Below are 27,771 nucleotides of genomic sequence, written 5' to 3' on the forward strand. Positions count from 1 at the left end.
ATCGTATAGCTCGTGGAAAACAGACACCAGAAAAACATCAAATACTTCAGAATATGTCAGGAAAGAACATCATAGTAACAAACAAATCCTGTGGAAAGCAATAACTCAAATGTATGAATATTGTTGGAAACGGTCACAAAACGTCTTTGTTTAGTAGAAGAAGTTAAAATAAGTCAAAGTAATGGAGCGAGACTTCCAGCAGACTCTTCTGCTCGCTAAGCTTTCACCTGCTAGCTTCAGTGTGCTGACGAACCTCAAGTTTCCATGGACCATGGCTGTCCTGTCTCCTGCCTCCTACCTCCTGCCTCCTACCTCCTGCTTCCTACATCCGGCCTCCTGTCACCTAACTGCTGCCTCCTGCCATGTCCCTGCTGATGCTCCTCTACCTCTCTGCTTCATGGACTATCTGGATGGTGTACCATGTATATACTACTCATATGTACCAGATGTATACTACTCCTTATACGTACCATGTATAAAGTACCATGTATGAAGTATAACGTTTGTTTTGTTTTTGGAGTTTTCGCTCATAAAGTCAGACTATGAGACATTTATTGACTTAAATATTTATGTTCTCTTTATTTACTCAAACACACGTCCGTCGTTCTCTTTCTTACATTCGACCTTTCACAGTAAAACAGTTTATTAATGAACCAACAACATTCATATTCAGTGTTCAAAAGCAATGCAACATGTAAAATTAATCAACATAAATCCACTTTGCAAAATATCATTTTCAATATAATTACGTTCATATGCATTACATAGACATAAGTCTGTTTTTGGTTAGTGTCACAAAAAGTAGGAAGTGACTCCGTAACATCTTTTCACATCTTTTGGACCAACGCTAAATAAAAATTAAATATTAAATATTAAATTCAAACAAACAAAACAAAAGGACAACGTATAAAACTGGATGAAAGCCTGCTTGAGGTCTTTCCAACACAAACATGTTTGCATATTAACAGCCAATTTATTCCACCTGCAGTAGAAAGTAACCTACTGGCCTTCATCATCTAGACATTAATGCATTCATTAAATTCATAACTGCTCACCCACAAACCTGGTCCAAACTAACAGGCTAAAAACGATAAAAATGCATCAGCAGATCTTTTCATGTAAACGTCCACTTTGGTGTCGGCATGCATTGAAAACCAAAAGAGGAGAATTCATTTACAAACATAGCTGGATATTCAGATTATAATCTGTGGTTGTGAATTTGAGTGAACTGGAGACGTAAACAGAGGAAAATAACGAGGTGAGCTTTTATCTTAAGGTTTGTAGATTTAAAATCTTGGCACTAAAACAGCTTCCCTGTGGCTCGAGGAGCAAATTGTCTCACACACACACACACACACACACACCTTCCAAAGTGCAACTGTGTCACCACATTAAAGCCTCACCTGTCACCTGTAAACACCGCTCAGTGACTCGTTACGTCTCAGCTGGAGGAGTCCAGCGTGACTCACCCAAAGTGCTCACATTCATATTTAGTATTCATAGTCAGGATGGCTGGTCCGTCCACACACACACACACACACACACACACACACACACACAAAATGATATGTTTTTTTGTAAAAGGAAAAGGCCACAGGGTACATGAGTGTGATAAAATGAAACGTTACTTCGATCCTCTGAGGATCACAACAGCAGAGGAAGCATGCGTCGGCTTCTCACTCACAGGATCTGCAACAAGGTGAACAAACACATTCCCTCATGAGTGAACCATATTGCAGGCGGCTTCCCTCACAGGTTCCCTCACAGGTTCCCTCACAGGTTCCCTCAGACGACCCCACCCGGTCCCTTTAACACCAGGGCCGCTTCCCGCTGCACTCAGCTCCGGTCAGGATGGGTTTAGAACCCGTGGCGGGCGAGCGGTTCGGCCAGAGGAAGTCCTTTTCTTAAATGTACAGTACGTCTTGGCGGGTACGAGATGGCGTGCGTGGCGGCGCTGCGGCGTCCAGCGTTGCTCTGTAGCGCAGCGGGAAGTCAGGATGAGCTGCAGCGGCACGAGAGGAAGCCATCACGGCCTGCAACAGATTTACATAAACATGTCGTCAGAAGCCTTCTCACTGCGTTATCTCACGAGATTAGATTATAAGAAAACGTTACTCGACCTCACCCAGGAGAACGGCTCCTTGGTGGAGACGAGAGTAACGTCGTGAGTTTGAACTAAACTATCAAATTCTGACTGAATGTAATATCAGGAAGAGAAAATGGTTTATTATTTGACCCTTTGTATATTTAAAGGGTTAAATTCCAAAATGATCTCTTTTGAACTCGTGTTCTTCACTCAGAGTTTGGGTTGTTTGTGAACGAGTACGGCTGTGATCCCGTATGAATCATCACAATAACTACGTGGAAACCTTTTCAACCCGGTTTAATGTTACGGATGAATAAACAGACCCGTGAGCAGCAGCGCCTCCGGTCCACCAGGTGGCAGTAACGATCCCATCAGCTGACACACGATGCGTGTTTCAGCCCGCTTCCTTCGCTGGCTTTGTGCTGTGTTTTACTACTTTAAGGATGGAAACTGACGCCATTTAGCTTCGTTTTGGCCACATTTTGTCTCAACAGACAGACAGCAAACCACCAATATTTACAGAATATTTTCAATGCAGCTTTTCATCACAGACGAGGTGAGTCCTGACACCAGAACTCGTTTCCTGGAGAAGTCCAGAACATCCGCCGTGATGCGACGCGCCACACAGAAGCTCAGAGCGTTTCTCTGCAGTGACCAGATGCGAGTGTGTGGAAGAGGACGCTTCGCTGGTGCTGTTGTAAACAATGCAGCTGCAGGCCGTGAGGTGAACCCGTTATCGCTTCATATCGCTCCACAGTCGAGCATCTACACGAGCTTCAGCTCATAAAAAAAGAACGAGTCGTGTTAAACTACCCAAAAAGGTTTGTTGCTGAAATTCCAGTCGATCATTGAGGTTTTATGCAGAAGTAGTTTCTTCAGAGCGTGACAGGATGTTCGTCTGCAGTGGAGGTGACGAGGTGTCAGTGTTGCAGACTGCTGATGGAGAAGTATCGTACAAAGGCTCAACATGGTTGTGTTTGGAGGATAATTATCCTGCATCTGGCAACCCTGAGATCAGTCCACCAATGACAGCTCTCTCTACAATTAGAGCTCACGCAAGAAGATGAACGTAAGATGCCGTTTCACAACTTGTAAGAGCGTAAAAACTAGTTAGTGAAAGACTCAGAGAAACATAAATATCTAACGAGGCAAAATCCTGGATGTTTTTTAAATCCCTGCTGGACGCATTTTTAGGTCTCAAAAAGAGGACGTGTCCAGGAAAAAGAGGACGTCTGGTCACCAGAGTGTGTCTCACGGGTCTGCGTTGCGTTACCTTGTTCAGAAGGGGCCGTCTGCAGCATGAGGAGCTCCCGCCGTGTGCAACGACTCGATGTAGGCCAGGGCGCTCTGCAGCGAGGTCAGGCAGTAGCCCTCCTCTCCGATCAGGTAGCTGAGAAAGAGAAGCCAGGATACAGATCAGCTGACACCAAGACGAGCACGGGAGCTTTCCCTTCGTTTGAGCTTCTTGAGGTCAAATGAAACTGAGAAGAGAAACAAGGCCGACTGCAACAATCATTCAAAACATCCGAGTTTAGAAAACATATTCAAGTTGTTCATTTCTCCACCGGGAGCGAGAGGACCAAACCGCTCAGCGCGCATCAGAGATCCACTTCCTCCTCTGCTGTGAGAGGCACATGGAGGGAGGAAGGAGGGAAGGAAGGATGGAGGGTGATGACGTGTCTGAAGAACCAGGGATTAAGGACTGGTTCAGGGAAACAGAGGAGGAGAGACAGAAGGGAGAGAAAGTCAACGCTGGCTGACCTTTGACCCACGAGAGCGACTGTACAGAGAGAGAGAGAGAGAGGAAAGCTTTTAGCAACAAAATCAGAGAGATGTCTTCAGTCTTTAGGTGACGAGAGCGATTACAGACTGACTTCAGTCTGCAGACTGTTAACCAACTGAACTTTAAATTAGCGGTTTGCTCATGACCGTATAAAAGACGTATAAATGAACCTCTTTTCATGTTAACAGGCCATCGCAATCTGATCTCATCAGTGTTTAAACGTCTGAAGGGAGTCGCAGACGGTGAAGAGACTCAAACTGCTCTGCAGTGGAAAGCTCAGCCTCTGGAGAGCAGGAACACATCCAGCCTCTAAGAGCAGGAACACATCCAGCCTCTGAGAGGAGGAACACATCCAGCCTCTGAGAGGAGGAACACATCCAGCCTCTGAGAGCAGGAACACATCCAGCCTCTGAGAGGAGGAACACATCCAGCCTCTAAGAGGAGGAACACATCCAGCCTCTAAGAGGAGGAACACATCCAGCCTCTAAGAGGAGGAACACATCCAGCCTCTAAGAGGAGGAACACATCCAGCCTCTAAGAGGAGGAACACATCCAGCCTCTAAGAGGAGGAACACATCCAGCCTCTGAGAGGAGGAACACATCCAGCCTCTGAGAGGAGGAACACATCCAGCCTCTGAGAGGAGGAACACATCCAGCCTCTAGGAGGAGGAACACATCCAGCCTCTAGGAGGAGGAACACATCCAGCCTCTAGGAGGAGGAACACATCCAGCCTCTAGGAGGAGGAACACATCCAGCCTCTGAGAGGAGGAACACATCCAGCCTCTGAGAGGAGGAACACATCCAGCCTCTGAGAGGAGGAACACATCCAGCCTCTGAGAGGAGGAACACATCCAGCCTCTGAGAGGAGGAACACATCCAGCCTCTGAGAGGAGGAACACATCCAGCCTCTGAGAGGAGGAACACATCCAGCCTCTGAGAGGAGGAACACATCCAGCCTCTAGGAGGAGGAACACATCCAGCCTCTAGGAGGAGGAACACATCCAGCCTCTAGGAGGAGGAACACATCCAGCCTCTAGGAGGAGGAACACATCCAGCCTCTAGGAGGAGGAACACATCCAGCCTCTAGGAGGAGGAACACATCCAGCCTCTGAGAGGAGGAACACATCCAGCCTCTGAGAGGAGGAACACATCCAGCCTCTGAGAGGAGGAACACATCCAGCCTCTAAGAGGAGGAACACATCCAGCCTCTGAGAGGAGGAACACATCCAGCCTCTAAGAGGAGGAACACATCCAGCCTCTGAGAGGAGGAACACATCCAGCCTCTGAGAGGAGGAACACATCCAGCCTCTAAGAGGAGGAACACATCCAGCCTCTAAGAGGAGGAACACATCCAGCCTCTAAGAGGAGGAACACATCCAGCCTCTAAGAGGAGGAACACATCCAGCCTCTAAGAGGAGGAACACATCCAGCCTCTAAGAGGAGGAACACATCCAGCCTCTAAGAGGAGGAACACATCCAGCCTCTAAGAGGAGGAACACATCCAGCCTCTAAGAGGAGGAACACATCCAGCCTCTAAGAGGAGGAACACATCCAGCCTCTAAGAGGAGGAACACATCCAGCCTCTAAGAGGAGGAACACATCCAGCCTCTAAGAGGAGGAACACATCCAGCCTCTGAGAGGAGGAACACATCCAGCCTCTGAGAGGAGGAACACATCCAGCCTCTGAGAGGAGGAACACATCCAGCCTCTGAGAGGAGGAACACATCCAGCCTCTGAGAGGAGGAACACATCCAGCCTCTGAGAGGAGGAACACATCCAGCCTCTGAGAGGAGGAACACATCCAGCCTCTGAGAGGAGGAACACATCCAGCCTCTGAGAGGAGGAACACATCCAGCCTCTGAGAGGAGGAACACATCCAGCCTCTGAGAGGAGGAACACATCCAGCCTCTGAGAGGAGGAACACATCCAGCCTCTGAGAGGAGGAACACATCCAGCCTCTGAGAGGAGGAACACATCCAGCCTCTGAGAGCAGGAACACATCCAGCCTCTGAGAGGAGGAACACATCCAGCCTCTGAGAGGAGGAACACATCCAGCCTCTGAGAGGAGGAACACATCCAGCCTCTGAGAGGAGGAACACATCCAGCCTCTGAGAGGAGGAACACATCCAGCCTCTGAGAGGAGGAACACATCCAGCCTCTGAGAGGAGGAACACATCCAGCCTCTAAGAGGAGGAACACATCCAGCCTCTAAGAGGAGGAACACATCCAGCCTCTCCCGGCCGTGTGGCTTTAGGCTTCAACTACATAAACATCAAGTGGGACTTCATTTGTATTTTTATAGAGGAGGAAAAAACAAATCCCAAGTATCCTGACATTCCTCGGCCACTGCCAATCTAACCAGATGTCTTTTACGGCCTCCTGCTTTTACGGCCGTGAGCAGACCTCTTCGGGTGTGGCCTGAACTCTCACGCAACGACAGTCTGCTCGATGTCGTCCTCCAACAGAAGACGTGTTCCTCAGTGCAATATCAAAGTAAATAAATAACTACATAAGCCTCTTGCTCTTTTCTGTCTATGACAATCAGCCTGAGATGTCTGATGTCCGGCCAAAACCATGTCTATGAATGCTAGAGCGTGACAGATACTTCATTTTGAGAAGAGGACCCAGATATCTCTATAGTGGGGAGAATAAATCTGATAACAGGATCACACTATAAAGAACATTTAACACTTTAAAAAACATGCATTAAAGATGTGCAGTGCAAAGCCGTCAGGTGCTCTTCAGCAAACTGAATGTAAAGGTGCTTGTAGAGTTTAGAAGGCCTTTTTAATTCTGATGATTTTAGCATTATTCTGCTCGTTCATGTGGTTTCCCGCGCTATAAGCGCTGCATTAAAGGATCGGCATTGTATGCATCGTTATTGTTTTCTTCCCAATGTCAAGCTGTAAACACAATACAGCGTATGAACCAGTGATGAAGTCGTTGTGGTGAACGCGTTGGCCTATTTCCATGAATGAATCTGAAAGCGCTCGCAGACACAGAGCAACATCAGCCTCATTAGTTTCCAGGATTCACTGCTTGGAGCTCCGCTTTGGTCTCCACCAACTCCTGAGACTACATCTTGAATCACATTCGTGTTCCCTGATTTAAACACAGCACACATCGTACATTAACCTCCATGCTCATTCACAGGGCCGTACCAAATGTGTGTTTACGTCACAGAATGCAATGATTCATGGTTTTATAACCACATTTTAACCGTGACGTGGGCGTCCAATCAGTTTCCTTTGGCCTAATTGTCGTCTTGACTCCCGGTGATGAGCGTTGCAAGCTGACAGATTTCTCTCTGGTTAACTTGAGGGCATGTTCACCGAGTACAAGGCCATCAGACAGCTGCGTCTACGACATGGGCGAAGCGGGTTGTGCGGGTAGACATTCCTTCAAAAATGACGACAAACCTAAATGTGTTTGGTGCAACAACAACGACAAAAACAGCTCGTCACTCCACCATCTTTTCCCCATCACGATGACTCACCCTTCGTGAATGAACTCCTCCAGCGCGGCGCATTCGGACAGCAGCTGAGGACACTGGCAGCGCAGAGCCACGAAGGACAGGATGGGCAGCAGGTCGTCCGCACCGCTGCCGAGACCAAAGGGAGGAAGCGGTGAGACGGAGGCAGACAGGAAACACACAAGTAAATAAGAGAGTGATATGTGCAGAGTGTGGTGGCGTGTGTCCCCGGGGGAACGCATGGAAACAAACTACAACTTGACTCTTAATGGCGTGCGTGTTCGAGGATGGAAACGATAAAGCGCTCCCTCTTTTTTCCCTCTCCCCGAGATCTGTTGGGAGGACAAATTGCTGCCTTGGAGATGATGACAGCCTGATAGCATTCTCTGTGTGTGCAGACAGTGACCGTTTGTTTATCAGGACTCACACGCAGGGCTAACCGCTCGCTTGCTAGCTCGCGTGAGAAGGCGGGTTAGCTGGCCCTGGACTGACCCCGGACACGAGCAACCGGAGACTCTCCTCCTGCAAGGTTCTGGAAGGTGTGGACAGGCTTGTGTAACCGCGGTGAACTGGACCTCACACGCACACACACACACACACACACACACAAAATCTCAACCCTGTATTATGATCTCGTGAGTTCACCGCTGTAAACACAAAACATTGATCACTTAGAACTGGTGTCACCACATTCCAAGTATTAAAGTGCACTCTTCCCACATAATGGATAAAAGGATGTGAAAATACAGCAGAAATGCAGAGGGGGGGGTCTTAATTAATAGAATACATGGAGGAACGTGGTGACCAGTTTAGCAGCACAATGGCAGAGAGGAAAGAAAGGGATCTGGACAAAAGAGAACAAATGAGCTCCCGCTCGGTCGAGGACAAAGACCTGACGAAAATGGAAACGCCGGTGAGTGAATGAAAGACGGCAGCGAGGACAATAAAGGGCAAATGTGTGTGTGCGCGACTGTAAATGAGAAACTACAGTGGAAGGAGAGAGACAAATATGCATTCAAAATACAAGATTCACCAAATCCCTGCTGGGATTTGACCCAAGAACACTGAGCACTACTGAGTCGGGCCTTGATGCAAATACATGTTCTGGGAGTCAGTGACTAGCAGAAAGGCACTGACACCGACAGACCGTCTGTAAAACCTGCTGTAAAGCAGCACAGACAAAGGAGACAACACGTCAAACATGGCCAAGCAGCTTTCAAGCAGACAGCCTGAACTTTTTAAAGAGTTTAACCAACAACAGGTAAGAAAATGTGATTATAAACATGAAAAACCCCGAGCTCACCCACATACAGCCACGAGTAGCATTAGCCTAGCTTGACTACAAGCATCTATGATCATGAGGTCAGAACGCACACAAAAAGTACCAAATGAAACACAACTGATGCAACATGGTGACATGCTGCTGGAGCCTGAGGGTGAGCTTATTACTTCAAGATATTAAAAAGTGCATTTTACAATAAAGGGGAGAAATTACCCTTTAATTATGTGTCAATCTTGAATGTACCCATATGATATCTTTAGGTTTTTTCACCTCAAACACACATTTGTAGTAGTGTTAGTAGTAGTCGTAGTAGTAGTGAGTATTATTATCTACAATTGCTCATACTTATAGAAATAACTATGAAGTCATCAGGACAATAGACCTCCATAGCCGTGTTTAATCAATGCTATGAGGGCACCATGTAGTTTTCATTAATATCTTGCTTTATGCTAATACTAATATTAATGCCATGAGTCAAGTGTTCAAAAAGCTGGGCAGAAACAAGCCGGTCAAAAAGGAACCATGCAGATGTTTTATTCATTACTGTTATAGATAAATTCACCAGTATCATATTGAATTCTAGTATCGTATCGGTATCGTGATATTTATGGCCGGTATCGTGTCGAAGTCATAATTTTGGTATCGTGACAGCCCCATGAGCAAGTGGAGCCAGAGTGTGTTGTGGAACACAGATGTTGCTTTGGTGAAAATCAGGATTAAAAACGGTTTGAATCATTGTGGAGACGCTTGAAGATGCAGAGCTGAAGACCAGAACAAACAAATCATCTCTCGTCGTGTTTGACTCTCGTCTCCAGGTGACTAAACAAACAGCAGGATTCAGTTCTCAGTTTGGGGAACGTGTTGTTGCAAAGTTGTATATTTCACCATGTCCAGAGTAGACACACACACGCACACACAACAAAATAAATCCTTCCACGTCACAAATTTTTTGGCTTTTCCTTTCAGAGCCTTGAGCGGAGCAGTGCCCGGCAGCTCGTCTGCTCCATCACTTCACGCATACTAAAACACGAGGAGACGGATGTGGAGCAGGAGACGCGGCCTCAGACTTCAGTGGATCCAACAGGAGGAGGAAAGGAAACGAGGACCAAAGTGGATGAAAAAAGACAAGATATCAGATAACGCTGGAGGAACAGGATTTGTTCCCTGATACTGGGAGTTTGTATAGAGAGTGAAACCCAGAGGACGAACACACACACACACACACACACACTTAAAGTCAACAGTGTTCAGCCCCATTAAAACGCTGTCCAGCCACAGCTCAACACAAACTTTTAAAGTGCTTTTCAGGCCGTCAGCTTTCGGTTGCCAGAAGTGAAAACATGGTTCCTGTTTGGTCACCTCGTCGTTAAATAATGAAGATATTATGGGGTTATGAGTCAGCTTAATAATTAAATCATGTGTGTCGTACATGCTCTGCTGCCCAGCTCCAATACATTGATGTGTGTGTGTGTGTGTGTGTGTGTGTGTTATTCTTACCCATTGCGAGGGTTCAAGGACAGAAGATGTCGTTAATTCTGTATCCATTAAATATTAAAATGCAAATATTTCTAAAAAAGGTATTAAATGTGCGGTGCATGTTTCAGAGTTGGCTGAACCTGTTTTCTATAAGGCTGATGGCTTTTTGCTGGTTAATCCAACAGTCTGTGTTCATATCTCTGGGTGGTTTGATTCATCACAGCACATTGTGTTTGTGCGCCCTCAGAATAAAGCGTAGTCGAGTAAGAAGTACAAACTGTTAGGCGCGAGTTATAAACAAAGCTTTCTTGTTGAGCACTGTTAAACCTTAACACAAGACTCTGCAAACAACCCGGTGAAAACTTAGTCTAGAACTAAGATCCACCTCCACATCAAACCTTTATACTGGCTCTGTTTGTTTACTAGAAAGTTCAAAAGAAGTCTCTGCTTGAACAACATTGTGTATTTTCAGTCCACCAACTGAGTGGAGGAATAAACTAAGCCTGGATGAGGGTCATCTCTCCTGGATGTGGTTCATGAAACAAGAAGAACATTAAACACAAACGGATGCAGAAGAAACCGTCTTTAGTCAAACTTTGTGCACACAAACCAGTTCAGTCCTCAACACCCTGCATGCTCACAACAACGGCTGCTCCAACCCACTGAGCCTTTGTGAGACTCGTCTATTCCACAAAACTGCTCTCGTTGGGCCTGGGGTCTGTTCCCAAACCAGACAGGACGACCCACTTTCAGGCCCGGCCTGGAAGAGGCGCTCTCTGGGGGGCAATAGACCTCGGACAGCCCCCGCTGTGGAGGGCTCAACTGGGCAGTGATGAGACCTGACAGGGCAGCTAACAAGGCACAGAGCCCTAATTGATGTTTGGGTACTTCCACTGGACGGCCTTTAGCTCCCTACGAGCACAGAGTCAACGGAGAGAGGGCTCTGATTCTGAAGTTAAATGAGTCCGATGATGGGACAAGCCCTGACAGTACAAAGTTCTCCAACTGCTTTAATGCATCACCATTAATGTCATGGGCATTATTTTACCGTTTTCGCCACATTTCCCACTAGTAATAAAAGAATAGAAAGAGACGGCAGCGATTATGATTTACTCACATGGCGGCTGTTTTTGGGGAGGAGTCGACCTCATGAAGGCACCTGTAGTCCTCAGCGCAGGCACAGATCAGCCGCAACGTGCGAACTGTAACAAAACATCAGCAGGAAGCAAGAAATATAAAACCTCAGGTAACATCTACAATATGCAGAAACGGTCTGGCCAGAAGCGAGGCGATTGACCAGTGTGATGGGAGCAAATCATGAAAGAGGTTCTTATCAATATTGTAGTGTTGCACACTTAAGATTAAATCAGCCGATAATTAAAATTGCGACATAATTTAGATCCATTTTTCCAATTGCTTGTAATTGTAATGCATACACAATCCATTCGTGAAAAACAGAGCAGCCTAATGTCACATGACTCCTCACAAGAGAATATTCAAAATAAGAGAGCGTTGGTGAATCAGCAACTCCTAAATCAGTCCTGCAAGAACCAACCTGTTCTTGCATGAGCCCGATGACCTTCACAGCTCACAGGTGCAAACTGAATCTCCACAAAAGAGGAAAGCTGAGCAACAGCACAAATCTGACTCACCAATACATTCCAGCTTCCTCTGCGGACAGCAGTCTTTGATGAGAAGCTTGAGCTCCTGAACGGCAGACTCGTAGGGGTAGGAACCCTGCAGTGCGCCGGGGTCGCGGGGGAACAGTTTCAAGGGGACGCCCACGTCCGCTGGCGAGGCGTCCTGGTACAGCTTCATACTCGACTCGAAGGCCTGCTCCCGTTCCCTGTGGACCTTCCTGAACAAAATACAAGATTATCAGACGGGGGAAACTTTCAGCGTGGAATAGCGTGAACCTCCCCCTCTCTGGCTGCAGACGTGTTGCAGGGGGACATGGAGTCAAACAGCTGACCTTTTGCACAGCAGAGATGTTGACACAGGAGTCAAAATCTGGGAGAACAGCTTTTTTTGGAGTACCACCAAATATGTCAGGCGTGAATCGGTGCGGTCGGCACAATGCATTTATTTTTGGGAGGCTCCACAATGGGGCATGACTCAGGATGCCAAAGAAGACAAAAGAGCCAAAGTGTGGCTCCATTTTACACCAATAGATGACGAGAACTCATAAAACCCACACAAGTGAGGGAGGAAACAGCAGCAGCTTATCAAACACGTTGAGCCAACAGCACACAGTTTGATCTTAATGGTTCAGCTGCGACTGCTGTTTAAAGGGTCGGGACGCTCAGTCAAGTCCCTGCAGACGAGCCAGTGACTTGGAGCCGTTAGCCAGTTTATTGTTGGCGGCCGGCCTCCTTCTCAACCGTGGAGTCAAAGGGATTTAGCTCACAACAAGTCAGTCAGTGTGTATTGAGTGGTTTAGTCGTTATTGGTAAGGGGAGCAGCTGTGTTGTAAGTTAGTGTTATAACGTACAACACACCTCAACAACACTTCTGTTGCTGTTGAAGACAGACCATTTATTTACATTAAACTTAATCTCTTTCTTCTTCTCACAAAATCAGAAAGAACCAATAAGAGTATCAATAAGGAACCGAACCGATAAGCAGGATCAATAAAATCCCAACTGATCATTTTAAAGCCTTTTGAGTGTAACGAGCATCAAACCAGCAACAGAAGCTGGAGCGGCACATCGTTGGAGTAGCAGTGCCACACGCTGGTCACGACCCACACTGAACATCTACAACTCAGCCAAACATAACGTCATCTTCAGTTCATAAAGCTTAACAATACTTAGTGTATACTCTGTATGAAATACTGCTGAAAGTCACACGAGGTATAAACGTTGCATACATATATGTTATAACTCATTTTCTTTTTGCCGGAATTCAGCAACGTGAGAAAATCCAGAAACACGAGTTGTCAGCCAACTTAAAGCATCAGGTGTCTTCTGATCTTTACTCTCTTGTGCGACGAGAGCTCAGACGCCACAGACAACAATCAGCTGTTCATTATTTTTGCAGGGAGTTGACGATAACTTCTGCATTACGGAGGAGCTGCTGGGTCTCAGAGTCTCAAGTGCACAACAACGGAGAAGGAGACGTCTGAAGCCGTCAGATCCACCACAGAGAAGTTCAAGCTGTCTGATGTTGAAGCTGAACACGGACCTCGACTCTCACTCTGAGGTCGCTGCTCAGCGGTTTCATTCCCTGAGGTCAGAAGTTGATCAGTTTTTGAAAGAGAAGGACAGACCTCTTCATTTCTAGTTTGTCTCACTCATCATCATCATCATCATCATCATCTCAACACACTGAACAAGAGCCAGCTGTGTGACGCTCCGTCTCTCTAAAACACAACTACACAACGTCAACGCCGCGCTCTTCCCCACGCTGTCCCACATCAAAGTAGCTTTTCCAGAGTTCAACCTTTCTGCTAAAAAGGGGAAATATGCATCTGTCATCACATCTCATGACAAAATTCAGCCAGCGCTTACAAGATCTTTCGGCCATAAAGAAATAAGTGAAGCTGCTTGACTCCCTTCCTGATGACGCAGAAGAAGTGAAGAGAGTCTGAACTAGAACCGGTGGAGATGCAGCGTGATGATTCTCTGAAGAACCAGCCTCAGCTTCTCTCCCTGACCGACTTCTGCCGGAGCTTGGAAAAGGCCAAGTTTCCTCTGATTTTTAAATATGAAATATATTTTAAAAAATGTTATTAATAATTAAACTCATTTGATTCATTTTGCGATACACCTCATCTCTCGTGAGTGGCCCAGTCTTTTGTATATTTTTCAGTGTTGTAGTGAAAAAAGTTTGGACAGTCCTGCTTTAGCTGGATGAAGGCTGCAGTACCTGAAAAGAGCCACCAGGGCGCTCCACAGCGGCGTGAAGAAGGCCTCCTCGATGCTGGCGAGGCACAGGTCTTTAGAGCTGGCTGTGTTCAGACACTCAAAGGACAGCAAACACAGCGACAGAAGCTGATCTGAAACAAAGAAATATTCATCAGCCGACAATTTTTACATCGACTGTTAATGTAAAATGCATCTGCTGCTAAAACTCAACGCTGAGAAGTTTTCTTCACAGAAAGCATCCGTCCTCCATCATCGCGCTCACCAATTGCGATGTGGATGTCTTTGACGACGACCTTGAGATGCTCCGTCAGTGCCCTCGACTCCAGCTCCTGCACGTTGCCCTCGTCCTGATCTGGCTGCATGGCGGGGTCGAAGGTCAGCTCAGAATCAAAGCCGGGGTCGTCTGCGCCGCCGTGGAGCGGCGCCCAGTCCAACTGTGTCAGGAAGTGCTCCAGATCCTCGAACGAGTTCTCCCGATCCACGGTCACCTGCTCGTGAGGTTCCTCCCCTTCCTCCTCGTCGTAGGCGGCGTGGAGGTCGTGGGAGCGCGAGGGGGAGGGCGACAAGCCCAGGCTGAAGCTGTGGCCGCCGACGCTGCTGCCGCGGGTCGGCCGCGTCTGGGTCTCTGTGTGGTCAACGGCATTTACACACACGCAAATGTATTATTGCTGATGTAGCACCCTGTGAGTGTGGAAAGTGGGTCATTAATACTGTAAAAGTTAGCATTTAAGATTCAACTAACTCTGGGTGAAGACGTTTCCCAGAATAAGTTGAACTTGGTCGGGGCAGGAATATATTTGGACTGACAGTGAACTGGTTTTAGCGAATCGATCATTAAAAGTGGCCAACGTACGCTTTAAATCCCCAATACTTTGATGTTTTTTCCAGTGTGTCAAAAGGATTCCCACTCTTCAGCATCAGACTTGTTCAGTGACGATACCGCCGGTGGACACACACCAACAAGTTCCTCTCAGTGCTGATTTAAAAGTCGTTCAGAGCGTTTGACCTTTCCTCTGACTGAGAAGTTGGTCAACTGTTTTCCAGGACTCATGATGAAACCAACGGCAAATCTACATTTCAGGCTTTTACCGACACTATTTTAGTGTCCCTGTGTTTAATTGAGCACAAAACAAAACCAGACTGGAGAACGTCCACGAGGTGAACGGTTCAACCCTCCTGGCTCTGGCTCCTACCTGGATGGAGCAGGTTGTGGGTACTGCACGAATGCCTCAGCGGCAGGGCGGGGCTGTGGGGGAGGCCTTTACTGATGATGGGGTACAGCCGGTTGTAGACCCGGTACTGGTGTTTCCTCAGCAGCTTCACCACCGGGTGGTCCGACCGGCTGCGGACACAGGAACACCCGAACAAACAACACACCTGATATAACCATTTGGTTCAAGTGTTGCGTCACACCAACTGCAGCAACCACGGACAACAGCAGAAGGAAAACACAAACACTCCTGAACCAACATGTCGACAACCGAGCAAGACTTCCTCGACCTTTGGAACACAACAAAAATAATCAGTGGCTGTGATTGCATAACAAAATGTGTAAGTGTTTCGCTGTGACGACTCTAGTGTCGTGTTGCTGATTGATACGATGGAGAGTAACTGGGTGAATTGCAACTGGTCTGGGGTTACAATCAAGTTCAGTTGCATTACAGATTAGTTTTCAGGCACAAAGTTGTCATGTTGACAAAGATATTCATTGTTTGAATGAAGGACGCCCTGGGACGACAACACTGGAACCCCCATTGAGGAGAAAGCTCAACAACACAACAACACATCCTGTAATCTAACACACCTCAACCCTCTGAACACCAAGGCCTGCCGCCGGGTTTGAAAAGCAAGTTTTCTTTAAAAACAAGTCGCAAAGAATCAAGAAAATTACACCATTCATCACAGCCAAAGGCTGTAAAATAGACATCTTTGAGTTTTCAACTTTCTAATGGACCTAGAACGCATCCTGTGTGACTAATCTCTCAGTTAGAAAAAGCAACCAAATCAAAGCTTGTGATATCGCATGAAAAATATACATTTTTTTCAATATGGGTAACACTTGAAAAAATGTTGAATATAGAGATTACAATATTTTCAAATTTTTGTAAAGTAAATAAATGACTAAAATGATGTACTTCTTAACCAAAAATCCTGACTCTATGTAGAGAGAACTCAACACGCGTCTATGCTCCTTCCATAGAGGTACAGGACTCGTCTGCTGCAGAGAAAAGAAGCCACAGGAAGTAAAACGTGACGGACACAAACTAAACACCCTGAACCGGTTTGTGGTTCAGAGGGTTAAACTACATTTGAAGTTCTTATGTTTCAGTTACCTGAGCAGGTAGGAGACCAGACCGGAGACCAACGCGTCATCGTCAGGATTCTTCCTCATGTTGGCTTTCCACAGTTTGGGCCAATCCTGAAGAGACAATAATAATTATATACTTTTCATATCATCACATATTGAATGCTCCAGGTCTTCATCCCTTTGTAGTAGCGTCTTCTCAGGAGAAGCACAGGATGAACCTACATGGTCTTGCTCATATTCCAGCACGTTGGTGTAGAGAACGCGCTGCTCTTGCTCCTCAGCCGTCATCGCTCCAGACGCTGCAAACCTCCTGCAGCGACACACAGGACAGATTCACATGCAGCTCAGTCGCCCTCATGAGCGTATGAATATGAACGAGTCGTCAGTGAGGAGTCACAGCTTGAAACCTTCTCTGTGCATTGGTGAAGTGTTGAGGGGAGAAAAGCAATTGCCAATCTCTGGAGGAATTATGAATATTGCAAACATGATCACGATTGCAATCGTCAAAATAATCAATTAGACATTTCTTTAATTTATTCTGTCCATTTTTTTTGTTTTTTATCTATGGCACATGTGGTTTCTGATGGAGAAGCACAGATTTTCTTGCAGTGTAACTGAATGAAAACTACACGCTTGACCCGTGACTTATGATATTGTTCTTTATGATATTGTTCTTTATGTTGCACAAACAGTTTAGTCGCCTTTTCTCTATTTTATTTTTAAAACTAACTAAAGTCATTCCGGGAATTTATTGAGTGCTTTTCCCTCAGATAACATCGCCATCAGATAATAAATACCACGGCCTCCTCAGGGGCACGAAGCACATCCATTTCACTTCAAAGTTCAGGACACGAGGGGAAACAACTCAAGACGGAGTTTTAAGGAAAGATTGAAAACAAAAAACATGAATATTGTGATTAAGTGACTACAATATTTGTAAAATTATCAATTAAGGCCATATCCTTTTGTAAATACATGTTTTTTTAGGAGCTTCATTTTAACTCTCTGGTGTCTGAGGTCATTTCTTCAATTCACCTTTTAAAAAGGGACTTGCATATGAGATACATACTCATGTGTTGCATCGAAAATTGCAGAACAATCTCAGCTCTATATAATGAGGCACCATTATCATAAGGCCAAAGTGTAAATAGAAAATATGACTAAAGCTGAAAAATGTAATCTTGATTTTATAAACTTCATATCACGAGTAAAAACATAACTTTACTCATGTGGAGGAACTGTTCTGGTGATGGAAGTTGGTTTACCAAAGGTCAATAAATGTCTAATACCGAATGTCTTAAGAGCGTTTTCTGAGTAGAAGTGTCGTCTGTCACTACTTCCATCAACATGAGAGATAAAATGAACTGAGGAATGACTTCATACTACGGACCAAGCTTCAGTGCTGTGTTTTAGTACACTGGGAGAAAACACAGTTTGCGTGTCGTCTGACTAAAAGAGTGTTTTTTCAAGATTTCTTGAGTGTTCATTGGGTAGTTTCACACAAAATGTCAATGGACACCTGTACAAATCACGGTGAAAAGCAGCACTCGAGAGACTCCACTGTGAGCTCCTGTGAGAAGCAAATATAAGAACACAGAGAAGTACTCTGAGAAGGACACATAAGGAAAGATAGAAGGACACATAAGGACACAGAGAAGGACACATAAGAAAAGATAAAAGGACACGTATAAGGACACAGAGAAGGTGGCGCTCCAGGATTTGGTGCATCTAGGAAAAGCAGAATCTCAATTCTGTGCCGTTTTTTCGCGGAGTTATGAATAGAAACATCCCATAAACATAATATTCCTCACCCCAGAGGGTTAAAGAATGAAAGCAGAAGCTGTACCTGTTGGCCTCCTCCTGTAGCCTCAGTCTTCTCTCCTCCATCTTCCGCTGGAGCTAATGTCACAGCAAACGTTAAGGAAACCTCTGAGCATCGCAGTCCTCACACAGATCAGCTATAAGTGGTTCTGTCTTTGAGTTTAAACCAGATCCCATTCTTATAACTTTTAAAAGTTACAATAAGTCTCCATTATGTATGCCCGTCCCTCCACCAAGCCATCCCTTCTGACTAAATGGGGTTAATTCAATTAACCCCATTAAAACCCCATTTAATGGGGTTAAAACAGTTGGGATTAATCCATGTGAAATAAGTTGTCAAAGCATCACACCTTAAAGATGAACGTAGATATTTGTAAAGCCAGCCGTCACCTGCCGAGAAACACAGACTTAGTAAAAACAGAAGGATACAGCGTCCTGCCTGGCTTTGGCGATGATGAGGTTCTCCATCATCTGCCGCTGGAGAGACAGCGTCTGCATTGGATGAGAGGAGAGGAAATTACTTTAGTTAATAAATATGTGAATTGTTTCGCTAGGAAATGAGCTCAGGCTCATTTGTAACCATTATCAGGGGAAACAGCAAGTCGTGATTGGCGACAATGTCATGACCCAAAACAACCACCATGTTACAACCTGCACTGCACCAAGGAGACGGACACATACACCAGAAGCCTTCATTATACTATCAGCCATGACAGCAAGACTGCACAAAGTTTATAGCAGGTAGTTTTTTGCATCTCCACTATGACGAAAAAAGAGACATCCCGTCAGTCATTACATAAAAAGTCTTAAAATTACATTGCATCTCAAAATAATGAGGCAATTTCTCAATATATTGATTTAGTGCGTGTATGTCAATATGAAGAGAACCGTTCTCAATATTTTCATTTCGTATTGCAAAATAATGACGTAGTAAATAAAAAATAAAACATCTTGGCTAACAAAGCTTATTCTGATTATTTTGAGATTTAATAATGACTTATTGTGAAAATGGTTTCCAAACTTCCGGCCACGATATAAAAGAATCTGAACGCTGCCTCACAGCACTGAACACAAACATTTGAGTATTGTTTGCTGGAAACTGTGGAGCCAAAACAATTAAAAACTTGAATAGATGTCACGCGAAACCTTCGCTCATGTCTGCGAATTTAATTTGCAATTAATGATATGCAACACATCTTATGCAATGTTAAGTAATTTTCTTTTCGTCTTTTATTTAAAGTTGTGTTACGGCAGTCGGTACATTTCCGGTAGCGCTCTTATTCTGAAGGTACACAACCGGAAGTTGGAAGTAATAACCGGGATGAAATGAAAAGTTCCTATAACGACGTAAATAGTCTTTAAAATGTTACGGATGTGTTTGTTTTAGCACCTGGCCGATGTGGGTAACTAACAATATTAGTATCTGTTAAAGTTTATTTTGGAGAAAATATTTTAAATTGTTAAAACGGTTTTTGTTTGTGTCAGCGCTTAGCGCTAACCAACTACTATTCCTGTTTTTCCCTTATAGTTTTTCGGGTGAATTCAATAAACATTTATGAACCATCAGATAAAGACTGCAGACCATAATTAAACCGGGGATGCTACATGTAATACAGCTTATGCAATAACTTACAGCTCGCGAGCTTGATGAATACTGTTCGCGCGCTCTTTCAAATAACCGTGACGAGTCCGGAGTGACGCCCCGCCCCCGCGTGCCATTTAGCTAACGTTAGCCAACTTAGCTCATGTGACTTTACCTTTACAAACGCTTTCAGTTTTCTCCAGTAATCATGGAGCTCCGCTTGACGCCGAAACACGTTCCGTATCTGAATGACAAGTTAACAATCATGTTTAAAGCCTCCAACAGAACTCCGAGTTGATATCGTACTTACATGGGCTCGCTCATTAAGCCGCTCCAATGAGCGTTTAGCTAAGAAAATGTCCACCGTTACAAATTAAACGCCGTGTCTCGCGCTTACCATCTTGTTTTTTTCTGACTGGAGATGGTTCTCACCGGACAGACGAACACGAGAGGTGGGGACAGTTCTGCTGTAGCGCGACGACGACGTTGTGTGTCCTTAAATAACCTCGTGAAGACAGCGGGGCTCCACGCAGCCCACTCCCACTCACTCAGGTATTCATTCAACAACAAGGTGGCGGCGGCGCGCTCACGCCGGAAGTAGCGCAAAGAAATACAAAATAAAAGCACGATGTCGATTCAAGACGTTGCGAGACCAATATTACAAAGAAACCTGCAGGCAGTAAATGTTTAGGTTGTGCGGCTGAGGGACTATTGAGAGAGCAATTGCGTAGGCAAAGTGTTTTTCTAATTGACTCCTCACACACTGGAAAACAAAGGCACGGTTTAACTTTTGTTCATCAAAATGAACATTGGACAATCAGTCAGGTCCAGACAAATGTATTAATTTATAAACTATACTTATATAAAATGTAATCATTATGATTGAAGCCTTTACCAAGTAACACAGAGAAGGGAAAGATGGAAGAACCCCAAGCGTTGACCTCCCGCCCTCTTGTTTAAGGGACCAAAACTAACCTAAAAGTAAATGACATTCTTGTGTTCTCTCAAACAAACAGTTCAGATATTTCCTTCAAAACTGCAAACATCAACCTCATGTTGGCGCGGAAGGTAATCAACGTTATTAGGATACATCCTTTGGGGACCATGAATGTCAGGAGGAAAGGTTTTGCGTTTCCATCGGGACGATGTTGAGATATTTGACTGGATAAGTGAAAACTTTGACCGTCTGGAGGCCTCAGAGGAAAGCTCAGGGGCATCACTGCAGTCGATGGGTTTCATCCCCTGGCGACCACGAACATGTGTCAAAGACATGATGGTCATCCATCCAATAGTTGTTGAGAGCCATCAACAGAGAAAGCGAACAGTCGACCTTCGGCAGATGACAAAATGGGAAATATCGACGCTCCAGTGTTACGACATCTATTTATCGGGAACGTCAACAGTGTCGCAACAGCGGCTGACGACACCCCGAAGACAAAATACCTGGTACACACATCTCCGTCACATGGTGTTTGCTGCCTGGACACAGCCCTGATGGCCTGGGCTGGATCGTGGGAGACTGAAGCCTCACAGGTCACGTCTTGTTCAGCTCTTGAGACGAGACGGCCCTCGTGGGCTCTTTATGATCTACGGTACTGGCTCCTAAAATACAGCCTCAGAGGGATGCAGGGACTGTTTCACTGATGCTATACAGGAAGTGAATGATGAACATGCATCAAACAACTTGTGTCTTTACCCATAACTGCTCCAAATCTGAAGTATTTAAAGGACAAAAAGGAGAGCATGAACTGAATTAGTGTCTCTCCATTGTGACCAGTGCACTTTGAAGTGTGTTGTCATATTAGTACAACATTGATACACACTGTTGTCACCCTGGTTCAAAGTCTAAACTAAAATAATGACAGTGCTGAAGAGGAGATGCATGAATATCGGCTCAACAGAAACACGTGTGAGGTTCCAATTGGAAACCACTTTTTCACATAATATAACAAATATATCTCAGAGGCAACGGTCGACGCACAAAGAACCACACGAACCGGAACAACACAACTCAGAAGGTCATTGTGAAGTCTTAAGAGGGAAGTATCCGTCCATCTTTAAACTGGACGGAGAATTGTAATTATAAAGCTGATCTATGACGGAAAAAACCTAATTACTCAAAATATAAGTTCAGCAACCAAACGTGTGTGGAAGCAACACGTCAGGGACACATTGAGCTGAGTGTGTGTGTGTGTGTGTGTGTGTGTGTGTGTGTGTGTGTAATCACAGGCAGAAACCACGTCCCCATCTGAATTTATGGTATTTAAGTCAAGTTGAATTTAAGTCAAACTATAAGTATTTTGCTTATTGTTGGACTTTGGGTGTTGACGTCCTCGCAGGTGATAGAACAGAGTTGTAAAGAGTTGTATCAGCTGTTTGTTCTACTCAGTGACTGACTGCGATGAATTAGAACCCAAATAAAGTGAACCTTCATCTTCTGTTTAGTCCCAAAAAATGATCTTCCTCATTTTGACAAACAGCAAATTCTCACGTTTTAAAACTTCAAATCTTTTCGAAACATTTCTTATTTTTCAGCATCTTTGACTAAGTCACTGATGTAGTCCAACATGTATTTGTGTATGTCTGAATAAACACACACACACACACACACACACATACCAAAGAGGTCTTTTGGTAGCCTTGTCCAGGCGGGAGCCTCGCCAGACGAGCTTCATAATTAGCTTTTAACTTCTGGTTCAAACGTGACGCTTCTTCAATGGGTGTCAGCTCCCTGCAGCACACACACACACACACACACACACACACACACACACACACACACACACACACACACACACACACACACACACGCACACACACACACACACAGAGACACACACACACACACACACACAATGCAAACAAGCACAGTGTTAGTGAATGGTGTGTGTCACAAGCAGATGAAACTGTCATTTCGGTGTAATTCTTTGAGCTGATCAGGTGTCTCAGGTCAACATAGCATAACATGTTGACCATACACAACATAATTAAGCTCAACAGTCACGTATGGCAACGACAAGATTCTGCAGGTCACACGTGACATTTTCTTTGTCCTTTTACAATCAACGTGACCCAGAAAACTTACTTTAGGCCCAAAAAGAATTGAGTGCAAAGGCAGTGAGAGGCAGCGACATTTTAAAACCCTTGGAAAGCGGCGCAGGGCTGAAGTGTAGAGAAGTGCGTGTGAGAGCCGTGGTCATTTTAAAACACGCTCGCAGTGGAAGCGCACAGCGAGCCGCTTCAGGTCCAGAGGGGTTCGGTCCCTGAGTGGTGCAGTATTTGCCCTGGATCACACAAACAAGCCCCTACTTCCTGCTGGTGTCCTTGGCCTCCACTGTCTGCAGCCTCTGGAAGACCTCGGGAGGCAGGAAGGGGGAGAGCTCCCCGCCGCCATCGGACAGCACCCTGCGGTGACCGAGCTGAGCCGGGCTGCTGGAGGCCGAGCCGCGAGGATCGGGTGGAGAGGATGTGACAGCTGAGGCGAGGACAGAAGAAAAGAAGAAGAAAAGAAGGCAAAAGCTGTGATTGGCTGAGAGAAGTGAGTCATGTGTCTCTGCGCTGGCCTCATGTGTGACCCCAGGGGCAGGCTCCAAGGGAGCAGTGATTAACGGTGTGTACATAAAAGATATGCTCCTGATTGGATGTATTCACCGGTGTTTGCTGCGACGGCAGCCGGGCGGAGAGCGGGCTGCTCGGGCTCTGATTGGCCGGCGGCGGCGGGGGGGTCGGGGGGCGCGGCTCTCTTCCCCACGAATGACTTGGAGCGCTCCAGACACTGCTCAGCCAGCCTCAGCATCCGCTCCACCTCGGGTCCATCCTCTGAGGCTGGAACACAGAGAGCACAGAGGAGTCACTGCTGGGGGATGGGGAAGGCCATCACCTGACACCTGAGGTCATCACCTGACACCTGAGGTCATCACCTGGCCTCTGAGGCCGTCACCTGGCCTCTGAGGCCGTCACCTGGCCTCTGAGGCCAGGTTAGTTTTGGTCCCTTAAACAAGAGGGCGGGAGGTCAACGCTTGGGGTTCTTCCATCTTTCCCTTCTCTGTGTTACTTGGTAAAGGCTTCAATCATAATGATTACATTTTATATAAGTATCATCACCTAGCCTCTGAGGTCATCACCTGACACCTGAGGTCATCACCTGACACCTGAGGTCATCACCTGGCCTCTGAGGCCGTCACCTGGCCTCTGAGGCCATCACCTGGCCTCTGAGGCCATCACCTGGCCTCTGAGGCCATCACCTGACACCTGAGGTCATCACCTGGCCTCTGAGGCCGTCACCTGGCCTCTGAGGTCATCACCTGGCCTCTGAGGTCATCACCAGGCCTCTGAGGTCATCACCTGGCCTCTGAGGCCGTCACCTGGCCTCTGAGGCCATCACCTGGCCTCTGAAGTCATCACCTGGCCTCTGAGGTCTGATCTTTACACGCTGACAGGCTACTGTCCTCCAGCTGATTAGTTCACGTCTGGTTAGAAGATTAACGTCGTCGTCCACGTGTTCTAAACCTCACGGCTTTTCTTCGGGTCCACACGGCTGCTACACGCTACATGGACCTGCTCATGTACACGCATCGGATGAGCATTTGGTACGTGTCATTTCATTATATATCCATACACACACACACACACACACACACACACACACACACACACACACACACACACACACACACAATGCAAACAATGCTGAAGCATTCCAACTATTAATATAGTCACAATATCAATATAATATAGTAACAATATTAATATAATACAGTAATAATATTAATATAGTAACAATATTAATATAATATAGTGAAATATCAGTGTCTTTGAGTAGTGAGGAAGCTGTTATTGCTCCACAGTGTGGATTGTCTTGTGCTTTATTACCTTTAAAATCTATTTCACTAAACGTAAACGACAGAAAGATAATGAGTCACGTCTGAAACACAGCGCGCAGGAACGAGTCCTGACACACACACTTTTCTTTTGTATCGTGTTTGTGTTCCTTTCCCCTCATCTCAACTGTGTTTTCATTTTTTTATTCAATGTGTGTTTGGTTCGATGTTGAAATCAGGTTTTGTTCTGTCAGCCTCGGCTGGAAGTCATTTTAAAACGTCTCCAAGCTGAAAGAGACCGTTTCCACTCAAAAGATTTCTCTCATGAATAACAAAACAATCCTTGAGACGTGTCATCTCTGTCTAGAAGCTCGAGGTGTTTCTGGGATTCCAAACTGACCCGGTGACCAACGCTGTGCAGTTCTTCACTGACACTCAGCAGAATCCTCATTCCTCTGTTTCCCCTGCAGAGCGAGAGACTCGTTCACGCTTTATCTCGTCCAGACTTGATAACTTGGTGACTCTTGCCGTGCACGTTGCTGACGCGTCAGCAGACTTTAAAGACTGCAGCTGAAGCAGAACGCTGCTTCCCAACCAGCCTGAGCGCTGCAGCAGAGCGCTGGAGGCGGCGCCGAGACATCAAATGACCTCCTAGCGTCCATCCTTAACCACTTGTCCTTGTCAACGTCATGAGGTCAAGGATTCATGAGGTAGGAAATGACAACTTTCACTAAACTACCTCGTTACGCTGCGACGGCGGATGTCAGACGTTGATGTCATCCGTTCAGTTATATTTATTTTTTTCATTATAGGCCTAGCGTATGTTTCCACCGATGCTTCTTGTTATTCAGAATGACAGTTTATTCATTCACAGTTTGCTATATTTGCTCTTCATTTTATTTCGTATTCTTGTTTGTTTTTTATTGAGAACATGTCCAAAGAGAATAAAAACATGTGACATGAAACAAAATGATTGTCACTGTCTATTCATATTCTCAACATGAATCCCATTAGTTATGACTTTATGAAAGTCATCGTTGAGCTTGTGTAAGTCGTGTTCATGGACGGCCGAATGGTGCGTCTCTTTAAATGTAACTTTGTCTGAAAGGTGCATATGAATAAAGTTATTACTATCATTACAAAAGGAGTTTGCTAACACGTGTATAAAAGAGGCGCTGCAGTCCTCACTGGAACTCCTCCTCCTCTCGCTCAGCGATGGAGACGTGAGGTCATGTGACCGTGGAGGAGCTCCTCTGTACGTTGTGTTCACGCTTCAGACGTAGAAGTGGTGTTCATGTGTGAAGATTCTCTTGATGAACAAAACGTGTAAATATCATACACGGTTATTATCTGCAATAATCCAAATGAAACTTTTTTTTGGGCCGATGGCTATGCTCACTTCCTGGTGGGCCTTTAAAAACACTTTGTCCCTGCAGCCCTGGACGTTATGACGCTGCAGTTCCTATCGGTTCCCACTGGAGGTCAGCAGAGGGCCGAGGACTATTGAGCATATGTGCTCATGCGAGTTAGAGCACGTAGGAAAGACAAATCTATATGATGAGTCGATGTCTCCTGATGCAACGGCCCTCACAGGACGAGCTGCTGAGGAAGGTTCAGCTGTGACAGGTGGACGAAGACCCTTTTTCCATCAATCTGAAATGATGCATTTCTTTAAGGCCCACAGGACATTTCAATTCATTTCAACTTTATTAATGCATGAAGGCAAATTGCTTATGGTTGAGTAAAAACAGACAGGAAACACACAGACACGTGCAAGCAAAGCAGCTGGAAGGACCGTGTCGGGCAGATGGTGCAATTGTTTTTGTCATTAAAAATAATAAATTTTAAAAAAAGATCAAAAATATATATTTTTTGAACAGTACAGTATTCAACATTGAGTGAACACTAAAGGGAAAACAACAAGGATGTTAGATAATCATCACGAAGAAATACACAGCGTATGTTTTCTCATCATAAATGCTCAGATCTTACCTGAAGCAGCTTCCTTCAAAAGAGCACGTGAGATGAAGTTGATCGTCCGCAGGTATTCACAGTAAGCCTCCTGCAGGAAGACCAGGCAGTGCTTCATTAAGTATGAACGAGGTATACAGGTAACAGAATAATAATAATAATACTAATAATAGCTCCTGCCAAAACGTAACATGGATTAAAAACAGCATTAGTCATTGTTGCCCATATTGACTGGTGGAGATGAAAAAGCAGATGTTTGGAAGCAGCTGGACGGTAATAAATGACACAAGACCAACAGAGGTTTCATGCACTGCATGAATGCAGGTGTATTATCTGAAAGAGATGATGGAGGAGTAGAATACATGTCACTGTTAGAAGTAGTTCTTCTGCACTGACGCAAAACCAAACACACAACTCATTTCAGTGTTTGTGTTGCTTGTTGAGTTGTCTCAATGCCAGATCTTCTAAAACACGCCGTGACGTCTGGTCGTCTCAGCGTTTCCTTCTTCCATGTTACACGTCAGCTCAACAGCACAGATCTTTCTACCGACTGCTCACACACACTTTTCAGGAACCAGCCGGACTTCCCTGCTCAGCATGAGATACTAAATAAACTGCCACATGTTTGAAGCTCGATGACAGCGTACATCTCCTAACGGGGCCCAGCGGGTGTGTGATGGATGGATAGTTATTGTTTTATATATTTATAGGTACTATTTAACTCCATCTATATATACACACTACCCAGGCTGTGTGTGACATGAACCACACCAGCAGGTCCTGTATTGTGAAAGCAACAACTCAGTTAAACACACAATGTGCAGTAAAACAAACAAGCACCGTTGTTTTGAAAACAAGCAGAAGATAGCAACTTGTAGATCTCAACAATGTTAGATATAAAGCAATTAGGCATTAATATATTGAGCCAGTGTCAAATGTTTTAATTGACTTGACATTTTAATAATTTAGATAATGTACTTGTGAGAAACAGTACGTGTAATGTAATATTATACAGTATAATATAATTAATGCCTTTGGAAAAACCTGCTGACTCCTTCAAAAAAGGTTATGAAGTGAACAATAGTCCGGAAGAGGAAAAGGGAAGAAAGTAGAAGTGGAGTTATGAGAAGTGAAATGAACACGTAGTCAAAGTCTCAGCCTTTAACATGAGAACAAGCGCAGCTTCAGGTGACAGCTTAGCTAGCTAACCGCTAACGGTTACCGCTAACGGTTCCCGCCCCCTCCCTCTGTTTACATCACTCAGACCGGTTTCCGGTCGCGTTAAAGCTCCGCGTGAGCGCTG

The 27,771-nt window shown here is 45.4% G+C and overlaps 1 protein-coding gene across 4 annotated transcripts in view; it reads right to left on the bottom strand.

The window, feature by feature from the left end:
• Positions 1–556: 556 nt before the first annotated feature.
• The window catches only part of vps9d1 (VPS9 domain containing 1), a 27,383-nt gene continuing 168 nt past the window's right edge, over positions 557–27,771 (bottom strand). The window contains exons 2-17 of one of the 4 annotated variants that reach the window (XM_068602791.1): positions 26,490–26,559; positions 23,329–23,502; positions 22,987–23,152; positions 22,297–22,408; positions 18,525–18,587; positions 18,121–18,173; positions 16,497–16,584; positions 16,300–16,385; positions 15,160–15,308; positions 14,229–14,591; positions 13,968–14,097; positions 11,753–11,958; positions 11,218–11,302; positions 7,367–7,471; positions 3,360–3,476; positions 557–2,033 (exon numbers count right to left, since the gene is read on the bottom strand). In XM_068602791.1, coding sequence (XP_068458892.1) covers positions 3,365–3,476; positions 7,367–7,471; positions 11,218–11,302; positions 11,753–11,958; positions 13,968–14,097; positions 14,229–14,591; positions 15,160–15,308; positions 16,300–16,385; positions 16,497–16,584; positions 18,121–18,173; positions 18,525–18,587; positions 22,297–22,408; positions 22,987–23,152; positions 23,329–23,502; positions 26,490–26,559 — 1,962 coding nt within the window. In that variant the 3' untranslated portion in view covers positions 557–2,033; positions 3,360–3,364. Of the gene's footprint in view, positions 2,034–3,359; positions 3,477–7,366; positions 7,472–7,559; positions 7,875–11,217; positions 11,303–11,752; positions 11,959–13,967; positions 14,098–14,228; positions 14,592–15,159; positions 15,309–16,299; positions 16,386–16,496; positions 16,585–18,120; positions 18,174–18,524; positions 18,588–22,296; positions 22,409–22,986; positions 23,153–23,328; positions 23,503–26,489; positions 26,560–27,771 lie in introns of those variants that run through there. The other 3 variants (XM_068602795.1, XM_068602793.1, XM_068602792.1) reach the window with 3 other exon arrangements.

The sequence above is a fragment of the Clinocottus analis genome, unplaced genomic scaffold, assembly GCF_023055335.1.
Source record: "Clinocottus analis isolate CAN_PGR_092001 unplaced genomic scaffold, fCliAna1.0.p SCAF_6, whole genome shotgun sequence".
In the NCBI taxonomy this organism is placed as follows: Eukaryota; Metazoa; Chordata; class Actinopteri; order Perciformes; family Cottidae; genus Clinocottus; species Clinocottus analis.